This window comes from Protobothrops mucrosquamatus, unplaced genomic scaffold (assembly GCF_001527695.2).
Source record: "Protobothrops mucrosquamatus isolate PMUCROS unplaced genomic scaffold, P.Mucros_1.0 scaffold2173, whole genome shotgun sequence".
Classification (NCBI taxonomy): Eukaryota; Metazoa; Chordata; class Lepidosauria; order Squamata; family Viperidae; genus Protobothrops; species Protobothrops mucrosquamatus.
Genome location: NW_015388267.1, coordinates 352,008 through 376,119, shown reverse-complemented (window position 1 = coordinate 376,119; position 24,112 = coordinate 352,008). Strand labels below are relative to the sequence as shown.

Below are 24,112 nucleotides of genomic sequence, written 5' to 3'. Positions count from 1 at the left end.
GACTTCAACTCCCAGAATTCCTGAGCCAGCATGGGGGAACTATGGCCCCTTCATGACTCGTGGACTTCAACTCCCAGAATTCCTGAGCCAGCATGGGGGAACTATGGCCCCTTCATGACTCGTGGACTTCAACTCCCAGAATTCCTGAGCCAGCATGGGGGAACTATGGCCCCTTCATGACTTGTGGACTTCAACTCCCAGAATTCCTGAGCCAGCATGGCTCAGCTTGGAAACCTCTCCCTTTCCCCTCAGCATGGTTGGCTCAGGGATTCTGGGAGTTGAAGTCCACGAGTCATAAAAGAGCCAAGGTTCCCCACCCCTGGACCAGACAGACCTCCCCAAAAGAGTCAACTTCCTTAATGGAAGCCAAGAATTGAACATTTAAAACAAAACCATGCCGACGGCATTAAAGAAAAGCATGGCCGCTGTACTTACAATGCAATGTCACATGACAACGACACAGGTTGCGAATAAATTTAACAAATAATAAATAAATGCCAGCGTCAACCATGGTGAACCAGGCACAGGGGCCAGGCAAGTGATGTAGAAAGTTACACATTTGTCTGAAGAAAAGGAAAATTCACTTGCAAAAAAAAAAGGACCTTAACAGCCAGCAATTTAAAACTGATCCATGTGCAGAGTTCAGCTACGGAAGTTCTTCCACAATGAAGCAAGGCTCCCTCCCCACCTCAAATCTGGACGGTTTTACAACGGGGAGGGGTCTGTGTAAATAAACTCGTGGGAAAATGAGGCTAGATATTACCGCCAGTATTGAAAACCGAATGCATCTCAATACCCTTTGCGGGGTTTATACAAATGCATTTACTTTTATTTTTCCACCCATCCCTAGAGTTTACAAGGCCAGCCATCTCAAGCTAGCTAACTCTGGCCAGCTAACAATACTGTACCTAAAACAAAGTAAAGGAAAACAGAATAAACACCATGCAATGCAACTCAACCTCCAAGCAAAAATTGCTCATAGCGCGTAATTTAAAAGAAATACATTGTGGACCCACTAACGCTTGGCTCAGAAGCGGGAGAAATCTCGTTCTTCCAAGCCTTCCAGTAAGCGAACAGAGCAAAGCTGTCTTAATCTCAAAGGGGCGGCTGTTCCAGAGGGAATGCGCTACAGCAGAGATGACACATGCCTCCTGGGAACGACACTGCTTAATCGACGGTGCCCCAAAGGGTATGCACACTGCCAGAGCTGGTAGAAACAACTGCAGACAGGCAGTCCTGCAAGCAACCTGGCTCAGTGCCCAGGCAGGGGTTTCTAAGATGGCAGCCAGCACTCTAATTAGCACCCAGAAGCCACGGCAGCTTGCAAAGAGAAGGGCACGTGGGCAAGTGAAAATGTGCCCAGAACCGCCCAATTGCTGCATCAGGCTTAGATTTATACTCCTACCTCTTGTTCAATCATCTATATAAATAAAAATGTAAATGTTTGTTTGTTCAAAATCCTAAATCTCCGAAAGTTCTTCACCGATTGCTTTGAAATTTTGACACAACGTTGCATTCGAATACGCGCGTGTTTTTATATACCCATATTATATAGATGTCACACCTGTGACAGGTAAAAACATGGTTTTTTTTTAAAATCAGCGCCATCTGTTGGACGTAAAAGCAACACACGCTTTTACCAGACTGAGCCACAGCAACGCGTGGCTGGGTACAGCTAGTAATAAATATAATTAAATATACCACCCATGGTGATTCTCTCTCTCCTCTCCCTCCCTCCCTCTCATGTGATTCTCATTCACTCTCACTCTCTCTCCTGATCCAACACTTTAGCTAATACTATATATATTGATAAAACAATAAAAGTCATTAAACCAAGAGATGCTGTAAAGTGTTATGGAGCAGTATATACGTCTAAAAGCTATTTATTCCTATTGCTACTACTAGACCAGGGGTCTTTAAACTTGGCCCCTTTATGACTTGTGGACTTCAAGTCCCAGAATTCCTCAGCCAGGCACGCTGGCTGAGGCACTCTGGGAGTTGAGGTCCACAAGTCATAAAAGGGCCAAGTTTGAAGATCCGTGTACTAGACCAAAACAATGCTGTTTTTCACAAAAGTAGTAAAAGCGTTTGTGTCTTCCTTGTCAGAGACCCATAAGCTTCCTATGGGAATAATATTGCTGGACTTTACCCTAGATCAGGTGAGCAATGAGGAAACAGAAGGCTTAAAGCAGTTTTAATCTTAATTTTCTGTCGTTTTGGATACTTTATCACCAACCTTACTACCCAGCACTTCCTCCTTACCTGCTCTGTGATGAACTTATTGATATCCTGGTTCTCCGGCAGGAACTCTTTCCAACTCAGTCCACCTTCTCTCCATAATGTTCCTGCCTTCTTGTGGCTCTACGGGGAAGAGAGACAATCTTTGCACCGTTCTGCATACAACCTCAATGAAAGGACAGCTGTCCTCCTGCTTTGTCATGAAGCCTACACGGAAAGGGACACCATAGGTGCCGTGTCGTGTGTTAGGGGCATAGACTCAAAACAGCATCTACCGTGTTTCCCCGAAAGTAAGGCCTACACCAGGGGTAGGCAACCTTGGCTCTTTTATTGACTTGTGGACTTCAACTCCCAGAATTCCTGAGCCAGCCATGCACTCCCCTTTCCCTCTCCAAAGGTTCGACTCGGTACGACCGAGTCCTTAAGACCCTCAACTTCAGGTGCTCAGTACTTCCCCGGTATCAAGGGGGTACGACCGAGTCCTTAAGACCCTCAACTTCAGGTGCTCAGTACTTCCCCGGTATCAAGGGCCATGCTGGCTCAGGAATTCTGGGAGTTGAAGTCCACGAGTCATAAAAGAGCCAAGGTTGCCTACCCCTGGCCTACACCAACAATAAGCCCTAGCTTGATTTTGGGGGGTGGGCCGAATATAAGCCCTATCCCAAAAATAAGCCCTAGTTCTGGGGCGAGGCACACCTAAAAATCAAGCTGGGGTGGGGTGGGGGTGTGAAGCTGCCCCACCCGCCCCGCACCCACTTATCTTGCATCCAGACCTCTCCTTGCCGGCCCGCTTCTTCTTCTGAGGCCTCTTCTGCAGCCAGGCCTGCATTTCTCAGTCACGGGGCTTTCCGGAAGGCCTGTGCGGCCAAGAACCAAGCTATGGATTCAATCCGTACCTCGGTTCTGCAAGATCTCAGCAGCCGAGCACCAAGCAATGGATTGAATCCATAGCCCGTTACTCGGCTGCTTAGGCCTTCTGGAAAGGCCTGACTGCAAAATGCAGGCCCGAATGCAGCTGCAGAAGTTCGGCCCCAGAAGAAGTGGACCGGCTGGGTGGGGCTGTCGGTGCCGGAGGTGAGGTAAGGCCTACCTGGAAAATAAAACCTGGTGCCTCTTTTGGAGGCAAAAAAAAAAAAAAGACCTGGTCTTATTTTCGGGGAAACACGGTATATCTCAAGCCTAAAAGTATCATGGGTGGGTTTGTCCTCTTAATTCTAGAAGTTCAGATAGAATACAGGAAGTTCTTGATGTACAACCATTTGTTTAACGACTCCTTAACGCCATAATGGCACTGAAGGAAGTGACTTATAGCAATCCTCCCTCTTATGACCACTGCAGCCCCCCCCAGTCACGTGACCAGGTGCTCGGCAACCGGCACATATTCACGATGGTTGCAGATTCCCAGCATCCTGTGATTGCCATCTGTCACCTTCCCACCCGGCTTTCAACAAGCAAAAGTCAATGGGGGAAGCTGAATTTGCTCCACAACTTTGCGATTCGTTTAACCGCCACCTTGGTGATCCACACAAAATTCTGATCCCAATTGCGGTCCTAAAGTCAAGGACGACCTGTCCGTCATCCCTGCTCTCCACCAAACGACCTGCCCCAAGCTCCCAGCTCTTCTTCAGAGGTGGAAGGAGAGTGAAAGGTTGTGTTAGATGTCATTTTGGGTCAAGTGAACCAAAAGCTGTGAAAGACAGGGCCTCATAGAGCAGTGGTTCTCAACCTGTGGGTCGGGACCCCATTTGGGGTCGATCGACCATTTCATGGGGGTCGCCAAGCAAGGCTGTCCGCCATTTTTTTTGTCCGCCATTTTTTTTGTCTGCCATTTTTCCCCCCTTTTTTGGCTGGGCCAGCTGGTGGTCGGCCTGCTCCGTCTCTGCCGCTTGCCAGCTATGCCTCGGCCGGCGCAGGGGGCGGAACCACGCATGCGCGGCGCTCCCAGGCAGGGAAAGTCCTCGACTTACGACAAGTTGGGCAGTCCTCGACTTATGACCATTTAGTCCTCGACTTACGACCGGTTTAGTCCTCGACTTACGACCGGTTTAGTCCTCGACTTACGACCGGTTTAGTCCTCGACTTACAACCGGTTGGGGTCGCGGCATTAAAAAGGTTGAGAACCACTGTCATAGAGGCTGATTTATCTGAACAGGCTTCTCCTAGGACAGGGGTCCTCAAACGTGGCCACTTTAAGACTTGTGGACTTCAACTCCCAGAATTCCCCAGCTAGCCATGCTGGCTGGGGAATTCTGGGAGTTGAAGTCCACAAGTCTTAAAGCGGCCACGTTTGAGGACCCCTGTCCTAGAACCAACAAAGGTAACCAACAAAGGCAGGGGCACAAGACGGTGCTAAGCGAACACATGACCCACAATAGTCAAGTCTTCTCAATCCTTCACAGAGGCCCATAAGCAGATGGGCTGCTTGCAGAACATACCATGCCTTTGCAAAGCAGGCCCAGGATCTCCACCAATAGAGTCGTGGCCTTGCCAATAGGGACTAGGGGCTTGGCGATCTCCCTGGAAAAAAAAAAGCAGAGGGGGTGGGGAAGGAGGTCAGGCAACAGAACAGGATACAGCAGCAGAGAACGCGGGTGTGTCTATGGAGATTCTCCAGCATCCAGGTCCCGGTTATCCCAGAGGTGCTTTTCCAAAAGGCAGCTGGACTTCCCCGTCGTTTCTTTTTCTTTGGAAATGTTTCGCTTCGTTTTTGTTAGAAATAATAGGAGCGAGGTATGAGAAAGACTGTATATATTTTATTTTGCATGTACTAACGGCAGCAAGAATTGTATTTGCCCAGCATTGGAAAAATGAAAATTTACCAATTGAAGAAGAATTAATTAAGAAAATTTTAGTGTGTGCAGACATGACCTTAAAGATAAAAGAGAAAGAAGATTCACAGTGTATTTTAGAACATGGGATAATGTTTATCAATGGCTAGAAAAACGAGTTAGAGAGAAAGGAATGTGATATGTAACACTGAATATATACTAGTAAGATGAAGACTATCGAGCGATTAATTAACATATTATCATTCATAGTTTTTTTTAAATACATGAACCCAGACAACATGCTGTTTGCTAAATATTAAGAATGTTATTTTAAAAAATCCTAACCCTAATCCCGATTCCACCCTATTCCTAATTCTATTAAAAACTAATAAAGATAAGATAACCTTTATTGTTGTTGTTGTTTTTACCGTGGGCACAATGGACACACATCAAAAATGAAATTTAGTTGCCTGCTCTCAAAGTGAAACACATACATGATACACACCTAAAACATACTATGTACAACATATGTATAGACCCACACCTACATATACATAACAAATAAATATTAAATACTGTCCATCTTGAATATATAACGGAAGGAGGATAATATATATATCTCTATCTATCTATCTATCTATCTATCTATCTATCTATCTATCTATCTATCTATCTATCTATCTATCTATCTATCTATCTATCTATCACTATAGATAGATAGATAGATAGATAGATAGATAGATAGATAGATAGATAGATAGATAGATAGATAGATGATAGATAGATAGATAGATAGATAGATAGATAGATAGATAGATAGATAGATAGATAGATAGATAGATAGATAGATATAAGAATTCCTCCACCATTCAGTTAGAGGTGAAGAAGCCTCTTGGGTGAGAAGCGAAATGTTTTTGAGAGGAAAAAAAAAAACAAGGAAGGAATTCCAGTTGCCTTTTGGAAAAGCCCCTCTGGGACAAACTACGCAGGGGTGTCGCTCAGCTTACCTGAAGAGCTCCTCCATGGAAATCCCGCCTTCTCTCAAAATGGGAGTGATAATCTCTGCCAAGTACAGCCATATATGGGGTATATCGATCTCCATGTCTTCCCCGATCTCCAGGATCTCATGCAGTCTGGAAGTCAAAAGGCAGGGGTGAGGATCCTACCAGCTCTAGGACTCCTGCCCGCGCGACGTCCTGCTTCCTAACCCTCTGGCAACCCTTCCCCAGCTCTTCCTGGAGAGAGTGAGAGAGTGAGTGAGTGAGTGAGAGAGAGAGAGGGAGGGAGGGAGATAGAGAGAGGGGGGGCAGGCCCCATTACCCTTTGTAGTACTGCTCCTTGGGGAGGTGGTCTGCCTTGACCAAGTGGTAGAGCAGCAGCCCCATGTGCTCGCGAGCGATGGTGCTTCGCTCTAACGTGGACTCGATGCCATTCCGGACAAAGATGTAGAGCTGAGTTGGACAACCCAGTTCCTGTACACACTGCAGAGCTTCCTGGAAAGAGAAAGTGGGTGAGGGGTGGGGGGGAGAGGCTTTAGACCCTGCTGCAGATGACACCAACAGACCAAGATCAGGACAGAATAACAGGGCTGGAGGTCTTCTACTCCAACCTCCTGCACAAGCAGGAGATCCTACACCAAGGGTCTTCAAACTTGGCCCTTTTATGATTTGTGGATTTCAACTCCCAGAATTCCTCAGCCAGACACGCTGGCTGAGGAATTCTGGGAGCTGATGTACACAAAATCATAAAAGGGCCAGCTCTACATCGGACCCCTGTCCTAAACCATTCCTGACAAGTGGCTGTCCATTCTCTTCTGAAAAGCCTCCAGTGATGGAGCACCCACAACTTCTGGAGGCAAGCCGTTCCATTGATTGATTGTTTCTACTGATAGGAAATTTCTCCTTAGTTCTAGGTTGCTTCTCTCCTTGATTAGGTCAGCGAAACCCGATCTGCTCCCTCCTAACAAGCAGCTACCACAGACCACCCTGGAACTATGGAAGGCGAGTAAGGCGCTACCAGGAAGAGCCGTGGTGGTGCAGTGGTTATAATGAAGTACTGCAGGCCATTTCTGCTGACTGCTGGCTGCCAGTAGTTCAGCAGTTCAATTCTCACCAGCACAAAGTTTACTCAACCTTTTATCCTTCTTGAGGTCTGTAAATTGAAAACCCAGATTGCTGGGGGGGCCCCCAATATGCTGACTGTGTAAACTGCTTAGAGAGGGCTGTAAAGCACCGTGAAGCGGTATATAAATCTAAGTGTTATTGCTACCAGGCAGAGTTTGTTGTGTTTTGCTAACTTGGGTTTGGAGTGTTGTGTGTGAACAATAAAGAAAAGACTCTACGCCAGACATGTCAAACACAAGGCCCGGGGGCCGGATGCGGCCCATGAAATGGTTTCATGTGGTCCGCGAAGCCATCCTGGAAACAGTGAGGGAATGGCCCTCGCTGCCTTGGCCCTGGCCCAGGCTGGCCGGGAGCCAATGTACAATTTTGTGGTGGCCATCTATGCTGAAACGCATTCAGTCTTGGCTCCACAAGGCCGTCTGGAAACAGTGAGGAACCAGCCCCTGCCGCATCGGCCCCGCCCCCTGGGTGCATGCTGGGGAGGGGTCACCCTTTGTGAGGAATGAAGAAATGGACCATGCCTTGGCGCTTGCCCCGGTCCCCCCCCCTTCTGCCAGAGACCCCCAGATCTGTCCCACTCCTGCCCAGGCCCCCTCAGGCACCCTTGACGCGACCGATGTAGAGCTGGCCACGCCCACCCAGTAGGCCACACCCACTCCATCCACGCCCACCCAGTAGGCCGCACCCACCCTGGCCACACACACACACACCCCGAGGGCAACCACAATGCTGATGCGGCCCTCAATGAAATTGAGTTTGACACCCCTGCTCTACGCTAGCACGTATGCACAATATGCTTCATTAAAATTAAAATGCTTTGTCTGTGGTCTAACCTAAAGCCATGACCCGGCCATTGTGATGAGTGAGGAAGGCCATCATAATAAACCATAATGCAAATAGTCGTTGACTTCCGGCCACAATTGAGCCCAAAATTTCTGTCGCTATGCAAGAGTGTTTTTTAAGTGAGCTTTGCTCCATTTTAATGAGCTTTCTTTCTCCAGCTGTGAAGGGGATCACTGCCGTCGTTAAGTCAGTAACACGGATGTTAGTCGAATCTGGCTTCCCCGTTGACTTTTGCTTCTCAGAAGGTCCCAAAAGGGGATCACGTGGACCTCGTCATAAATAGGAACCAGTTGCCAAGCATTCAATTTTGGATCGCGCGAACCATGGGGATTGCTGCAATATGCCAGTTTGTTCGGTGCTGTTGTAACCAACAGTCACTAAACAAACGGTTGTTAATTCAAGAACTACCTGTATAACTCATTTGGGCATAGCCTGCTGTGTTTTGTTCACTCGGGCTTGGAAGTGTCGTATGAACGCCAACCAATGTTTTGCATAAACCCGGAAAATTAAGTTCATTGGGAAACCAGATTAAATGTGTTGTTGAAATCCACCTAATGTATAATGATAACTGAAGATAAACTTCAAGAAGGAAAAAGGATTTGACCTAGGATCCAAATGTCCTTAGTTCAATGGTTCTATTCACAATAGCACACTGGCTACCACTGGGGGGGGGGGGTCATCAGTCAATTAACACATTGCTTAAATCAGTGGTTCTCAACCTTTTTAATGCCGCGACCCCCAACCGATCGTAAGTCGAGGACTAAACCGGTCGTAAGTCGAGGACTAAACCGGTTGTAAGTCGAGGACTACCCAACCGGTCGTAAGTCGAGGACTAAACCGGTCGTAAGTCGAGGACTAAACCAGTTGTAAGTCGAGGACTACCCAACCGGTCGTAAGTCGAGGACTTTCCCTGCCCGGGAGCGCCGCGCATGCGTGGTTCCGCCCTCTGCGCCGGCCAAGGCGTAGCTGGCAAGCGGCAGAGACGGAGCAGGCCGACCACCAGCTGGCCCAGCTCAAGGGAGGTAAGGCACCCGCCGGAAAAGGGGAAAAAAATGGCGGACAGCCTTGCTTGGCGACCCCTGTGAAATGGTCGATGACCCCAAATGGGGTCGCGACCCATAGGTTGAGAACCGCTGGCTTAAATCAAACGGCCTATTTTCCTGTTAAATCCACTGGAACGTTTTGAATTAATAGGCCTGTTCTTCACATTACCCACAATATTTTCAATCAGGCAGAGGTTTCGCTTGCTTAGTTTGTTTGCTGCTTGCTCCGGAGTCAGAAGCAAAGAAGCAAATCCGGAGCTGGTTTCGCTTGTGGTTTACACTGATAGGAAAACCTGAAATTCCAAGTCTTCCTAAGGCAGAGTAAAATAAAATTTAAAAAAAAAACACATTCTGAAACGCCTCTGAATTTCCTCTGCCGGACTTAGCAGGTGCTAGCTCAGTGATGGCGAACCTTTTGGAGACCGAGTGCCCAAACTGCAACCCCAAAGCCCACCTATTTATCGCCGGGTGCCAGGTGGGTGTGGCCCCCTGGATGGGCGTGGCTGTGGTGGCCATGGCAGATTGGGTGGGTGTGGCCAAGGTGGGCATGATCACCTCAATGTTGCTCGTGGGGAGGGACGCCTGTGGGGGCCGGGGAGGGTTGGGGGAGATCCAGGGGGTCTCTGGCAGGTGGGGCAGTGGGCAGGAGGCTCGTCCTGCGGGGTGAGGCGAGGCAAGGCGTGGGTGCCATTATCACAGGGCAAGGCGAGGCAGGGGCCGGGGCGGCTGCTGCCTGACACCATCGGCCCCCGCACACAGAGGCCAGCGAGCGCATGGGTGCTGGGATGCATCTGGCCATGTGGGACCTCAGCGAGTTAGCAGGCGGCTGGTTGAAGACGGACGGTTGCCATCTCCGGGGCATGGCGCGCGTGTCCACAGAGAGGGCTCTCAGTGCCGCCTCTGGCAAGCGTGCCATAGGCTCACCACCACTGTGCTAGCTCATCATTTATCCAAGGACCTGTGGCCCTCACATTCTCCCAAATGCCACAGCTCCTGAATCGCCATTTCCATTGCCAAAAACCTACTTCGGGTTTTACTTTAGGTTCCTCCTATCACAGCCCAAAACAAACCTTCATATCATTGATGTGTAGGTATTCCTCAGTGATGGCCTTGGCCTTCTTCTCCAGCTCTTCCTCGGATAAGGCAGGTTTGGGGGGCGGTTCGGGAGCCACTGGCTCACGCTTGGCTGCGGGGAAGAGGTGAGAATGTGAGAAAGGCAGAGAAAGAGAAAAGAAATATTGGAGAAGGGCTCACATCACAATACAGAAGATTCTGTAGAATTCTGTCGAGCCCTGGTGGCGCAGTGGTTAGAATGCAGTATTGCAGGGTAATTCTGCCCACTGCCAGCAGTTCGATCCCGGACCGACTCGAGGTTGACTCAGCCTCCCATCCTTCTGAGGTCGGTAAAATGAGGATCCAGATTGTTGGGGGGGGGGTCAATATGCTGACTCTGTAAACCGCTTAGAGAGGGCTGTACAGCCCTGAACAGCGGTATTTAAATCTATGTGCTATTGCTATTCTCAAGGTGAGTGTAAAGATAAAACCAGAGACTTTTCTTTTGGGTTTAACGGATAATGACTTGAAAGAAAATTTGGGACTTTGATGCTATAATATGTTGATGGAAGCAAGATTACTGTATGCATACAAATGGAAGGACGCTTTGATTCCCACAACGGATGAATGGCTGCTAAAGTTAATGGAGCTAGCCGAGATGGCTAAGTTGACTGCTTTCATTAAAGAAAACAATTTTGTTTCTATTTGGAATCCGCTTTTGGATTTTGTGCTTGAGGGGGTGAAAAAAAATGAAAGTCTGGTTTGGGTTTTTGCTGATTACATAGGTTTGTTGTTATAGAAATGGCTGGTTGTCATGTGTCTGAGTAACGAAACACTTAAAAGGACTTTCAGGCATTTTTTCTCCTAAAAGCATTTATTTAAGATTAGTACATCAGCACGGCATGGTGGAATGCTTAGGACTGGTTCCTTTTCCGCTATGCATGTAATTCTAAACATTTCCCTCCCACCCTTTTTTGGGGTCATGGTTCACATCTTCCAATCAACTTGGAAGATGTGATTTACATCAGGTTTCTTTTCCCCTTCTGCCTGGTTTAACTATAAAAATGCCAGACAGCTCTGCATATTGTCAAAGCAAGAATATACAGTATTTGCAGCGTTGACACTGGTATATATTATTACATAAAAATAAAAAGCCGAGGTTTTATGCTATTACCTCATTCTACTGCACCAAAAGTAGTAGTAGTCAATACCTTTTCCTCCTCCCCCCCCCGTGCCCTACACTTTTTTTCTTCTTCCTGTTTCCCTCCCTTGTTTTCCTATTATTTCCTTTTGTAATTTTGTATCTTACATTATATTTGGATCAACTAATAAAATTTCGAAATGAAAAAAAAAAGGAAGACAATAGAAAATAAAATCAGAGTTCCTTCTGGCCTGGAATTGGGATGGGGAGGGAAGAGACAGAATCCGGTCCCTGTTTCATTTCTTATTTGCACACACACCCTAGTACTCCCAACTCACCAGGTTCTCTGCTTCGGTCCCGTTCCTCTGTCATGCTAGCCACTTTGCGCACCGTTTCCAGGACCCCTTGCCGCTCCCGTTCGCGCTCCCGGCTCCGGTCCTCCATTTCTTTGCTGAAGCTGCGCTTGGTGACCGGGGTTCGGTTCCTCTCCACCCGCTCTACCCTCTCGCTTCGCTCCACGCGGTCGCCTCGCTCGGCCCGCTCCAAGCGCTCGCTCCGCTCGTTGCCTTTTTCGGAGCGGTCGCGGCTGCTGCTACCTCTGCAAATACAGCACCCAAAAGTGCCTCCCTTAGGCAAGGGCACCCTTTCCAGCATCTTGCAGAAGAATCCAGAAATTATCTCCCACGGAGGGAAAAAGGGTAGCCTCGTAAGGCTCACCCATCCTTGAATGCTCCCGTTGCATTAAGTGGTACACAACGGAAGGGGCAAGAGTTAAACAAAACGCCAAGGCAATCTCAAATCTGGAACAGAGACATCATCATTTCGCAAGTATCTAAAAAGGTGAGATCATGGCAACTGGAGCAAACTTTATTAAGCTGAGGTGTTTCGTTACTCATCCAAGTAAACTCGTTCAGTCAAAATGAAAATCTTTGGTTAGGCAGAGTCAGGGAGTCGTTGGAATTTACTAACTCTTGCCATACGGACTGCAAGGGCGTCTCCCCAAAATGAAATGTCTGAAATGGCGTAGGGTTTTCTGCCTAAGCGGGGAGTTGGACTAGAAGACCTCCAAGGTCCCTTCCAACTCTTGTTATTCTATTCTGTTCTAAATGCAATATGTCAATGAAGATTCAATCATCCAGGCCAAAAGTATCCAAAAAGATTAAATCATGGTGACTGGAACAAAGTTTATTAAACTGAGGTGTTTCGTTACTCATCCAATTAACTCAGGGGTAGGCAACCTTGGCTCTTTTATGACTCGTGGACTTCAACTCCCAGAATTCCTGAGCCAGCATGGGGGAACTATGCCCCCTTTATGACTGGTGGACTTCAACTCCCAGAATTCCTGAGCCAGTATGAGGGAACTATGGCCCCCTTCATGACTCGTGGACTTCAACTCCCAGAATTCCTGAGCCAGCATGGGGGAACTATGGCCCCTTCATGACTTGTGGACTTCAACTCCCAGAATTCCTGAGCCAGTATGGCTCAGCTTGGAAACCTCTCCCTTTCCCCTCAGCATGGCTGGCTCAGGAATTCTGGGAGTTGAAGTCCATGAGTCATAAAAGAGCCAAGGTTGCCTACCTCTGAACTAACTTCTTCAGTCAAAATGAAGTTATGATACGTGTGATATCATACAAACACACACGGATGTGAACGATACATCTATCATTTCCCAAGGGAACGAAAAGACCGTCACAAACTACGGTTTTAAACTGCATGGAGAAAGCCAGAGTTTTAGCAAAACTCCCTTCACACCAAGCAGACGAAATGCAAATATTCCATGTGGAAGTTAGCTTGGATTTCCAATTCTGTTAGAACCCAATATATTTTGCAAGTTGGATCCATGAACTAAGCAGCATTTAAATTGCACCATTCATTCCCGATAGTATCAAGCCATGATTGTTTTGACCAATATTTGCAAGCAACTTGGAATCTGACGGTAATCGTTGGCTTGGCCGACACACCCTATTATGACCGCCAGTATTAATCAACACCAGCTGTGGATGACAATTGTGCCTGGGTGCTTGTGGCATTACAGGGTCGTAAAAAGAGAGTGTGTGGGATTAAGTACTCTTTATTGTATGTTATGTTTTCAACCGCACGTCAGTGGGGGGAAATGTGATGCATTTTAAAAATGTGATTGTGTATCTGTGGCTCGTGCGCGCAAGATTTAAGGTCTGAATTGCTCTTTGTGTCTTTCTGTAGAGGTAGTCCTTGACTTAAGTCCACAACTGAGCCCATTTCTGTTGCTAAGTGAGACCTTTGTTAAAACGAGTCTTGCCCCATTTTACGACCGTTCTTGCCACAGTTGTTAAGTGAATCACTGCACCCGTTCAGTTAGTACCGTGGTTGTGAAGGGAATCTGAGTTCCCCCTTGACTTTACTTATCAGAAGGTTGCAAAAGGGGATCACGTGATCCCAGAACACTACAACTGTCATAAATATGAGTCAGTTGCCAAACGTCTGAATTTTCATCATGTGACCAAGAGGATGCCCCAATGTTTGTCAGTGTGAAAAATGGTGATAAGTCACCTTTTTTCAGTTCCATTGTAACTTCGGTCACGCAATGAACTGTTGTAAGTCGTGGACTACCTGTTTCCACCTTGGCTAGTGTCAGAATCCAATTATATTTCATTTCTAGTTATCGACTATGGAAAACCCCATTTCTGCCCTCTCTGGATTCTGTCATACTACGAAGAGGAAGGGGGATGAGCAAAGGGGTTTTATGGCTCTCACTTCCTTCATTAAAACTTCAAAGGGACTGAATGTGGATCTCACCAAGAGGACTGACCATAACAATATGGCCCATCAGCTTTCATCTACTACTCTCTGAAGTCTCCCTTCTGCCGAGAGGAAAAGGGGGTGGAAATGTGACGCCTGGGATGGTCGCTGGAAGGACGGTGGGGTGGGGGGGCTGCTTGGGAACACTTAAAACCTTGAATGGTAGGGGTTGGGCCCCACATCCTGTCTAGAACGCCTGCAACCATCTTCTCTTAATAAAGATGCCTGTTGGAAGAGATATTCCAAGAGTTCTGTCTTCTTAAGATGTAGAGTGGGGTGGGTGCTAGATTGTGTAGCTTGGTGTATAAACCTAGCCCCTTTTGACAAGGTCAGGTTTTAATGTATGGTTAATGGGTTAATTCGGTCGTTGGGTTAAGGGTGTTGTGTGAGCACAGCCCCGTGTGTAGCCCACACCCCTTCAACCCACCAGCTCACGTAGTCCAGAGAAGCAGCCACAGTTACCAAGGGTCCTGAGACCCAGGATAGGCCCTTCCACGCTTCTCAAGACCGAGGATAGGCCCTTCCACGCTTCTCTAAGCAAGCCCCAAACACAAGAGGAAACCCTTTGCCAACAGACGCGTAGAGAAGGCGACCCACCTTTGCACCACGCGCCGAACATCTTGGCTCTCTGCAGGAGCCGACTGTTGTAAGGCTGAAAAACGATTCAAAGTACTCGTGGCCGGACGGTTGGTGTCAGCAGCTGCTGGAAGGAAAATGGCAGGTTGGACGAGTACGGAAACTCCAGGGCATCACCACCCATTTCGCCACGCTGGTTTGCTACCTTACCCGGTTCAGCAGGTTTGGCACCCGAACCGCCGCTGCTGCCTTTGCCCCAGCTCAGCCGCCCGCCAGGTGCAAAGAGCTGACTGTTAGTGTCAATAGAACTAGGCTGTCGGAAGGAGAAAGACAAACAGACGCCGTTCGTCGGCTTACTATTTATCAGGCATGCTTTTCTGCCACCTTAATTGTTCTGCCTCCACCTCGCAGGCAAACGCCTATGCAGAAGTTATTTGTAGATTTCGTCATGTTTTAGACAGTGTATATTACGTTTCTGTGTGAATACCGTTAAGTTTCACGATAAGCCACGGGAGCAAGTAGGGTCCGTTTCAGGGTTTCTACGAAAAAGGTTCTCCGTTGACCTGACAAAACATTAAGAAACTTCTGCAAAGCGAAGAGTAGGTTCTTCGAAGAAGTCGACTGACTGGGTGGTGGGGAATGGAAGGATTTATACTCCTTGCAGACAGCTGGTCATTTGCATTCTTTTAGAGAGTCGTTGAGGCTACTTGGATGTTTATCTGTGTCCTCAGGGCCAGCTATATAGTGCAAGTGGATGTGGAGCTGTGCTTTCGGCTTAACTTAAGGCTCCACACCCATTTGCACCGCTCAGGTGACCCTGAGGACACAAATAAACCTCCAAGTGGCCTCAACGACTCTCTAAAAGAAGGCAAATGACCAGCTGTCTGCAAGGAGTATAAATCCTTTCATTCCCCGCCATCCAGTCAAAGCTGAAGAAGCTTCTGGGATGAGAAGCGGAAGACTTTCAAAGAATAACAAGAAAGTCCAGTTGCCTCTTGAAAAAGCATCTTTGGGACAACCATGACCTGGATGACTGAGAATCTCCATAGACCTCTCAGATGAAGGTCTTATTTACTTAACAAATTTAACTTATTTACTTAACACATTCGTGCACTTTTATTTGAAAGACAGGCCGGATACGCTTATAAAGATTATTACAGTAGTGGCCAGAATTGTGGAAACCTTTTGGGGAAAGTATATTTTTGAGGTTTGATGGCTAATAACACAACTTTTCTTTTTTGGGAGTAGTACCATAACATTATATATCAATGGAAAGATAATTTAATCACGAATGTAATGCAACATAGCTTGTTCAATTATCTGTACTGTATTCTATGAAACGTTATAGCCAAATAACCAGAAAAAGGAAGCACAACTTGCTTAGGTTGATATCAGGTAGCTTTCCTTCGTCTGATTGTAGCCAATGAGCATGAGTGTTTAGAGAGCCAATCGGGTGTCATCTTGTTTTGGCAATGGGCCAATTAGATCACAGGAGGATTCAGTGATTGATGTCATGTATTGAAGCTGAGAGGAGGACATTGGTCAGTGTGTGATGTGATCGCTATCAAGTTGGTTGGGGTTTTTTTGTGCTCTTTCATTTAGTGAGCTTGTAAAACGTAATAAAATTAAAGGAATGGTGCAAAGAGTTGACTGGTCACCCAGAAAGCGTTGTAAAATAGTATTATTAAGTGGAACAAGGCTACAGTGATAAAGAAATTAGAAGAAAAATGGGTGGAAACTTAGCCAAAGGTGGCATTTCTACTGTACACTTTTCCCAAAAGATTTCCACAATTTTGGCCACTACTGTATAACATAATAAACCACAAATTTTGAGCCTTGACCCTTTAAAAATAAAAAATAACTAGAGCATGTTAACTAAAGGCTATCAAAAATCAGGACCTGTGGATTTTATCTTCCATCATCCAGAAAAAGAAGACACCGCTCGCCCCCAACCCCAATTTTACTAGTACCCCAAACCAGTCAGCAACTCACCTTAGTGATCTTGGTTAACCTGCTGGGGTCAAGGGGTCGGTTGCCCTTGGTGATGGGAACGGTATTCCAACCATCATCTGATACTAGGTTTCCTCGTCCCCCTGCAGAGATAAGCCCAAGTCAAGAATACGTCTCATTCTTTGAGAGCGCCAGCTGTTCCCGGGGGCAGGTCTGCACTTGGGGAAAGCTAGAACTGTTATTTCCACCAATAAGCCAAGAATTTGCTACTTTGGGAGGACAGACAGTCCTTGACTTATGACCACAACTGAGCCCCAAAATTTCTGTTGCTGAGCGAGACAGCCGTTAGGTGAATTTTGCCCCCTTTGACGACCTTTCTTGCCACAGTTGTTAAGCGAATCCCTGCAGTTGTTAAGTTAGTATCACGGTTGTGAAGTGAATCTGGCTTCCCCCATTGACTTTGCTTGTCAGAAGGTCGCGGATGGTGGATCGCGTGACCCTGAGGATGCTGCGAGGGTCGTAAGTGTGAAAAACGATTGTAGCTCATTTTTTTCAGTGCTGTTGTAACTTCGAATGGTCGCTAAATAAACTGTCGTAAGTCGAGGATTAACTGCAATGGTTTATTTTATCACTGTGTAACGGAAATGGTATTAATAGTCCAATTTGGCGTTAGGCTCTGTCTTGGTGTATTAGGCTCCAATTAAGCATACTGAGGTTGGAATATCATTTTAAGACAATTTCAATAAAAAGGATTCACTCTCTGCAACAGAGAGAAAACCGAGAGCAAAGGGCCTGCGTTTGCTTTTTGCACAACAAAGAAAGTTCAAAGAAAAAATGGATTGGTAAAGAAGAACGTATAAAAGATATATAGCGATTTAACAAATTAACTTTTACAAATGTAAGTGAAATATAAACTGATCAGAGAAGATGTTACGGGTAGATATGGTAAGATTGATAAGCAGTATAGTATTTTTATAACGCATGAAATATGAAAACATTGGGACGGTGCATCTAGATCAGTGGTTCTCAACCTTTTTAATGCCGCGACCCCAACCAGTCGTAAGCCGAGGACTAAACCGGTCGTAAGTCGAGGACTAAACTGGTCGTAAGTTGAGGACTAAACCGGTCATAAGTCGAGGACTAAACCGGTCATAAGTTGAGGACTAAACCGGTCATAAGTTGAGGACTACCCAACCGGTTGTAAGTCGAGGACGTTCCCTGCCCGGGAGCGCCGCACATGCATGGTTCCGCCCCCTGCGCCAGCCGAGGCGTAGCTGGCAAGCAGCAGAGACGGAGCAGGCCGACCACCAGCTGGCCCAGCCCAAGGGAGGTAAGGCACCTGCCGGAAAAGGGGAAAAAAATGGCGGACAAAAAAAATGGCGGACAAAAAAAATGGCAGACAGCCTTGCTTGGCGACCCCCATGAAATGGTCAATTGACCCCAAATGGGGTCCCGACCCACAGGTTGAGAACCACTGATCTAGATGGAAAACCTGGATATTTAGATGATTCATATTGACCAAATTATGACTGATAAGAATTGTTTGAATATTAAGGGGAAATTAAGTTTAAATCAGAACGATGAGAATAGGATATATGGTGAATTAATAAGATGATTTTTAGAAAAATAACACAAGTTGATAAGAAAAAAATGTCATACCTGGACATGAAAAAAAATGTTTATATTTAACCATTTATGCATTGAAAATATTCAGAACATATTTGTTTAAGGTTGAAGAAGGAGAATATTATTGGGAGAAGGGAAGATCAAAGAAATATACCATTAATGAATATACTAATTATGGAATTACAAAAATTAATTATTATTGACTCTTAATTAACTACTATTGATTGTTTTTTCAAAATATATGAACCAAGACAACACGCTGTACACTAGGCACTAAGGATTGTTACTGTAAGAAAATCAATAAAACGTTTCTTAAAAAAAGAAAAGGAAAAAAAAAAAGAACGTATCCCGCCCCATTACCTTAGGGAAATAAGGCATCCACTAATAGGTAAGCATAAGAATTGGAAAGAACATCGTATGTTGAAATAGGAAAAAAAAAAAAAAAAGAAGATAGCTTGGGAAGAAACCACATGAGTCCCAGAGACCAGGGCTCTTCAACTTTTTCAGCCATTGTACCACTTTTAGGATATGGCAACATCCAAGTACCACCAGTCGCCTAGCAAGGTGTCAAAAATTTGATAAAGTACAAGTAGCCCTCGACTTACAACAGTTCGCTTAGTGACTCTTAGAAGTTACAATGGCACTGAAAAAAGTGCCCCCCAAGCCACAGCCGAGCAAGACACCTGCCTGCCCACCCGGTGGCGCTCTTCCTCCTGTCCCGAGGTTTTCATTGTTGTGAGCATTTCTGTTGAGGATTGGCAGCATGGGTGGGGTGGGGGGTGTTTGGTTTTTATCCCCCCCCCCCCCCGTCTGCTGGGTTGTTGCAGCAGGTTTTGGTCACTTCACATGAGCCTGGGACACTGTGACCGTCATAAATATGAATCGGTTGCCAAGCCTCTGAATGTAAATCACAAGACCCTGGAGATGCTGCAACGTTCCAGCTGATCGGCGCTTCTTCTGGGCTCAGCAGAAGCGCCAGGATCAGTGCAGAGCTCCAGCTGGATCCTGGCGCTGATCCTGACACTTCCACTGAGCCCTGACAGCCCTGCAGCTCCAGCCGTCTCTCGCTCAGGCTTGTGCGGTGCTGCCACCGGTTCAGCTCATTCCCCTCCCCCACTACTTTTCTAGGATGGTCGCGTACCACCTGCCAGGTGCCCATGTACCACAGGTGGTACCCGTACCACTGGTGGAAAAGCCCTGCCATAGACTCGTTGTAAAAAGATGCAGCTGCCTTCCGTTGAAACAGCGCATACAAAACAATGGAGGCAATCCCCGACGTACGACAGTTCATTTAGTGACCGTTCAAAGTTACAACGGGTGCAGAAGACATCGAGACGACCTCTATTTCTCTTGGTTTCCGCCTCACCTGTGGACGATGGGCCTGGAGGCCCTCTCCTCTTGTCTTGCTTGGACATCAGCTGTTGCACTTTAATGTGCTCCCGGTGTTCCTCCATCTCGGCTTCCTTGTGAATCTGGTCAATGGTCTTCGGACCCTGATCCCCTCTCCTTGGCACCCAGCTGTTCTGCAAAACGCATAAGGGGAAGCAGGGAGAGGCATTACCGCAGGCAGATCGCTCGGCGGCTTGAAGGCAACAATGGCGGACCTTCTCCCTTCCAGTATCAACTGCACTTCAATTCTTTACAGCAGGGAGACTTTAAAACAGGGGTGCCCAACCTGGGCGCCTTTAAGACTTTTGTGGACTTCCAATTCCCAGAATCCCCCAGCCAGCATCGGAAGGACAATTTCCAACAAGTATCTAGGCCTCTTTGGGTCAAGATGGCTTAGGACAGACCTTCCTAGCCAGAGGTCTCCCTTCTCTATCCCACTTCTTTGCCCCAAAGAATTTTAATTTTGGCCCAAGGGTGGCCAAGTCGCTGCCCGGTGCCCTCATACTCCCACCCTGATCTTTGCACTTTTCTGTGGGTCTGTGCTAGATCAGGAGTGTCCAACCTTGGGAACTTTTAAGACTTGCGGACTTCATGCTGGCTGGGGAATTCTGGGAGTTGAAGTCCACAAGTCTTAAAAGTTCCCAAGGTTGGACACTCCTGTTTTAAAACTTGGGAGCACCATCTTACAGCAGTGCTACTGACCCAGACTGTTGATCACACTGAGGCTGCAATGTTGTTCTGCGCTGATTTGGTGTTGCTTTCAAAATCACCCCAATTGCCAATATTTGTTTAGAATTCTCCTCTTCCACCGCGTTATCAAATAAGGGGGTTTTTTTGCTGCCGAGTCCCCGCTTAACGACTGCCTCATTTAGCAAACGGTTCAAAATTACGACGGTGTAAAAAAATAACAGAGAGCTTCGCAACTAATCCTCATCTTTACGGCCATTACAATATCCCGCAGTTACACGATTGCCGTTCAGGTGTTTTGCAACCAGCGACACACATTGTCGCCGCCTCGGTGGCCGCATCCAGCAGTCACACGACTGCCGTCTGGCGCTCTCAAACCATTTCAAAGATGCATTTGCAGCTGGCTTGCAGCCGAGTTAATGGAGGCGTCGGAGGCACCATCGTTAAGTCAGCGTCCTGTGATGTTTCGCTTTAACAACCACAATGACTTGGTTAGCGACCGAAGGGGAAGTGCGGTTGTTAAGCCCATTCACGGTCATGTGGTTTTTCTGCTTAGCAATGGGGTGGCCAGCCCCACCTGTAGTCATTCAGCAAGGGTCTGTACTTCTAGAACAGTGGTTCTCAACCTTTTTAATGCCGCGACCCCAACCGGTCGTAAGTCGAGGACTAAACCGGTCGTAAGTCGAGGACTACCCAACCGGTCGTAAGTCGAGGACTTTCCCTGCCCGGGAGCGCCGCGCATGCGTGGTTCCGCCCCCTGCGCCGGCCGAGACGTAGCTGGCAAGCGGCAGAGATGGAGCAGGCCGACCACCAGCTGGCCCAGCCCAAGGGAGGTAAGGCACCCGCCGGAAAAGGGGGGAAAATGGTGGGCAAAAAAAAAAAGGACAAAAAAAATGGCGGACAGCCTTGCTTGGCGACCCCCGTGAAATGGTCGATCGACCCCAAATGGGGTCCCGACCCACAGGTTGAGAACCACTGTTCTAGAATACGAGGANACGTCTTCAATAAACATCTAAAGCAGTACAAAATCTGTCACATATAATGCAAAGACACACTTATGGCAATTCAAAGTGCTATTCGGTGCCCTCGTTCATCCCAGGCAAAGTCCCAAAGATGCTTTTTCCAAGAGGCAACTGGACTGTTTTGTAATTCTTTGAAGACGTTTCGCTTCTCATCCAAGAAGCTTCTTCAGCTGACTGGGTGGTGGGGAATGGAAGGATTTATACTCCTTGCAGACAGCTGGTCATTTGCATTCTTTTAGAGAGTCGTTGAGGCTACTTGGATGTTTATCTGTGTCCTCAGGGCCAGCTATATAGTGCAAGTGGGTGTGGAGCTGTGCTTTCGGCTTAAGACTCCACACCCATTTGCACCGCTCAGGTGACCCTGAGGACACAAATAAACCTCCAAGTGGCCTCAACGACTCTCTAAAAGAAGGCAAATGACCAGCTGTCTGCAAGGAGTATAAATCCTTCCATTCCCCGCCATCCAAAGCTGAAGAAGCTTCTGGGATGAGAAGCGGAAGACTTTCAAAGAATAACAAGAAAGTCCAGTTGCCTCTTGAAAAAGCATCTTTGGGACAACCATGACCTGGATGACTGAGAATCTCCATAGACCTCTCAGATGAAGGTCTTATTTACTTAACAAATTTAACTTATTTACTTAACACATTCGTGCAGTTTTATTTGAAGGACAGGCCGGATACCTTTATAAAGATTATTATAACATAATAAAAAACAAATTTTGAACCTTGACCCTTTAAAAATAAAAAAAAACTAGAGCATGTTAACTAAAGGCTATCAAAAATCAGGATCTGTGGATTTTATCTTCCATCATCCAGATAAAGAAGACACCGCCCCTCCAACCCCAATTTTACTAGTACCCAAAACCAGTCAGCAACTCACCTTAGTGATCTTGGTTAACCTGCTGGGGTCAAGGGGTCGGTTGCCCTTGGTGATGGGAACGGTGTTCCAACCATCATCTGATACTAGGTTTCCTCGTCCCCCTGCAGAGATAAGCCCAAGTCAAGAATACGTCTCATTCTTTGAGAGCGCCAGCTGTTCCCGGGGGCAGGTCTGCACTTGGGGAAAGCTAGAACTGTTATTTCCACCAGAGCCAAGAACTTGCTACTTTTGAAGGGAAGACAGTCCTCGACTTATGACGACAACTGAGCCCAAAAATTTCTGTTGTTGAACGAGACAGCCGTTAGGTGAATTTTGCCCCCTTTGATGACTTTTCTTGCCACAGTTGTTAAGCGAATCACTGCAGTTGTTAAGTTAGTAACCCGGTTGTGAAGTGAATCTGGCTTCCCCCATTGACTTTGCTTGTCAGAAGGTCGCAGAAGGTGGATCACATGACCCTGGGGATGCTGCAACCGTCATAAATATGAGTCAGTTGCCAAGCGTCTGAATTTGGATCACGTGACCCTGAGGACGTTGCGAGGGTCGTAAGTGTGAAAAACGATCGTAACTCATTTTTTTCAATGCTGTTGTAACTTCAAACTGTCACTAAATGAACTGTCGTAAGTAGAGGACTAACTGCATTGGTTTATTTTATCACTGTGTAACGGAAAGGGTATTAATAGTCCAATCTGGCGTTAGGCTCTGTCTTGGCATATTAGGCTCCAATTAAGCATACTGAGGTTGGAATATCATTTTAAGACAATTTATTGGAAACATTTCAATAAAAAGGATTCGCTCTCTGCAACAGAGAGAAAACCGGGAGCAAAGAGATTGTGTTTGCTTTTTGCACAACAAAGAAAGTTCAGAGAAAAAATGGATTGGTAAAGAAGAATGTATAAAAGATATATAGCGATTTAACAAATTAACTTTTACAAATGTAAGTGAAATATAAACTGATCAGAGAAGATGTTACGGGTAGATGTCGTAAGATAGATAAGCAGTATAGTATTTTTATAACGCATGAAATATGAAAACATTGGGACGGTGCATCTAAATGGAAAACCTGGATTTAGATATATTGAGCAAATTATGACTGATAAGAATTGTTTGAATATTAAGGGCAAATTAAGTTTAAATCAGAACAATGAGAATAGGATATATGGTGAGTTAATAAGATGATTTTTAGAAAAAATAACACAAGTTGATAAGAAAAAAATGTCATACCTGGACATGAAAAAAAATGCTTATATTTAACCATTTATGCACTGACAATATTCAGAACATATTTGTTTAAGGTTGAAGGAGGAAAATATTATTGGGAGAAGGGAAGGTCAAAGAAATACACCATTAATGAATATACTAATTATGGAATTACAAAAATTAATTATTATTGACTCTTAATTAACTACTATTGATTGTTTTTTCAAAATATATGAACCAAGACAACACACTGTACACTAGTCACTAAGGATTGTTACTGTAAAAAAAAATCAATAAAACGTTTCTAAAAAAAAAAGAAAAGGAAAAAAAGAACGTATCCTGCCCCATTACCGTAGGGAAATAAGGCATCCAATAATAGGTAAGCATAAGAATTGGAAAGAACATCGTATGTTGAAATAGGAAAAAAAAAAAAGAAGATAGCGTGGGAAGAAACCACATGAGTCCCATAGACCAGGGCTTTTCAACTTTTTCAGCCACTGTACCACTTTTAGGATATGGCAACATCCGAGTACCACCAGTCGCCTAGCAAGGTGTCAAAAACTTGATAAAGTACAGGTAGTCCTCGACTTACAACAGTTCGCTTAGTGACTGTTTGAAGTTACAATGGCACTGAAAAAAGTGCCCCCCAAGCCACAGCTGAGCAAGACACCTGCCTGCCCACCCGGTGGCGCTCTTCCTCCTGTCCCAAGGTTTTCATTGTTGTGAGCATTTCTGTTGAGGATTGGCAGCATGGGTGGGGTGGTGGGTGTTTGGTTTTTATTTCCCCCCCCCCCCCCCC

At 46.3% G+C, this 24,112-nt stretch overlaps 1 protein-coding gene across 1 annotated transcript in view; it reads right to left on the bottom strand.

The window, feature by feature from the left end:
- Positions 1-24,112, bottom strand: part of EIF4G1 (eukaryotic translation initiation factor 4 gamma 1) — a 101,952-nt gene that overhangs the window by 8,609 nt on the left and 69,231 nt on the right. The window contains exons 18-27 of the mRNA XM_015824265.1: positions 19,506-19,662; positions 16,556-16,656; positions 14,774-14,876; positions 14,585-14,687; positions 11,548-11,807; positions 10,086-10,201; positions 6,327-6,499; positions 6,014-6,139; positions 4,674-4,755; positions 2,237-2,361 (exon numbers count right to left, since the gene is read on the bottom strand). Of these exons, the coding sequence (XP_015679751.1) occupies positions 2,237-2,361; positions 4,674-4,755; positions 6,014-6,139; positions 6,327-6,499; positions 10,086-10,201; positions 11,548-11,807; positions 14,585-14,687; positions 14,774-14,876; positions 16,556-16,656; positions 19,506-19,662 (1,346 nt within the window). The remainder of the gene's footprint in view (positions 1-2,236; positions 2,362-4,673; positions 4,756-6,013; positions 6,140-6,326; positions 6,500-10,085; positions 10,202-11,547; positions 11,808-14,584; positions 14,688-14,773; positions 14,877-16,555; positions 16,657-19,505; positions 19,663-24,112) is intronic.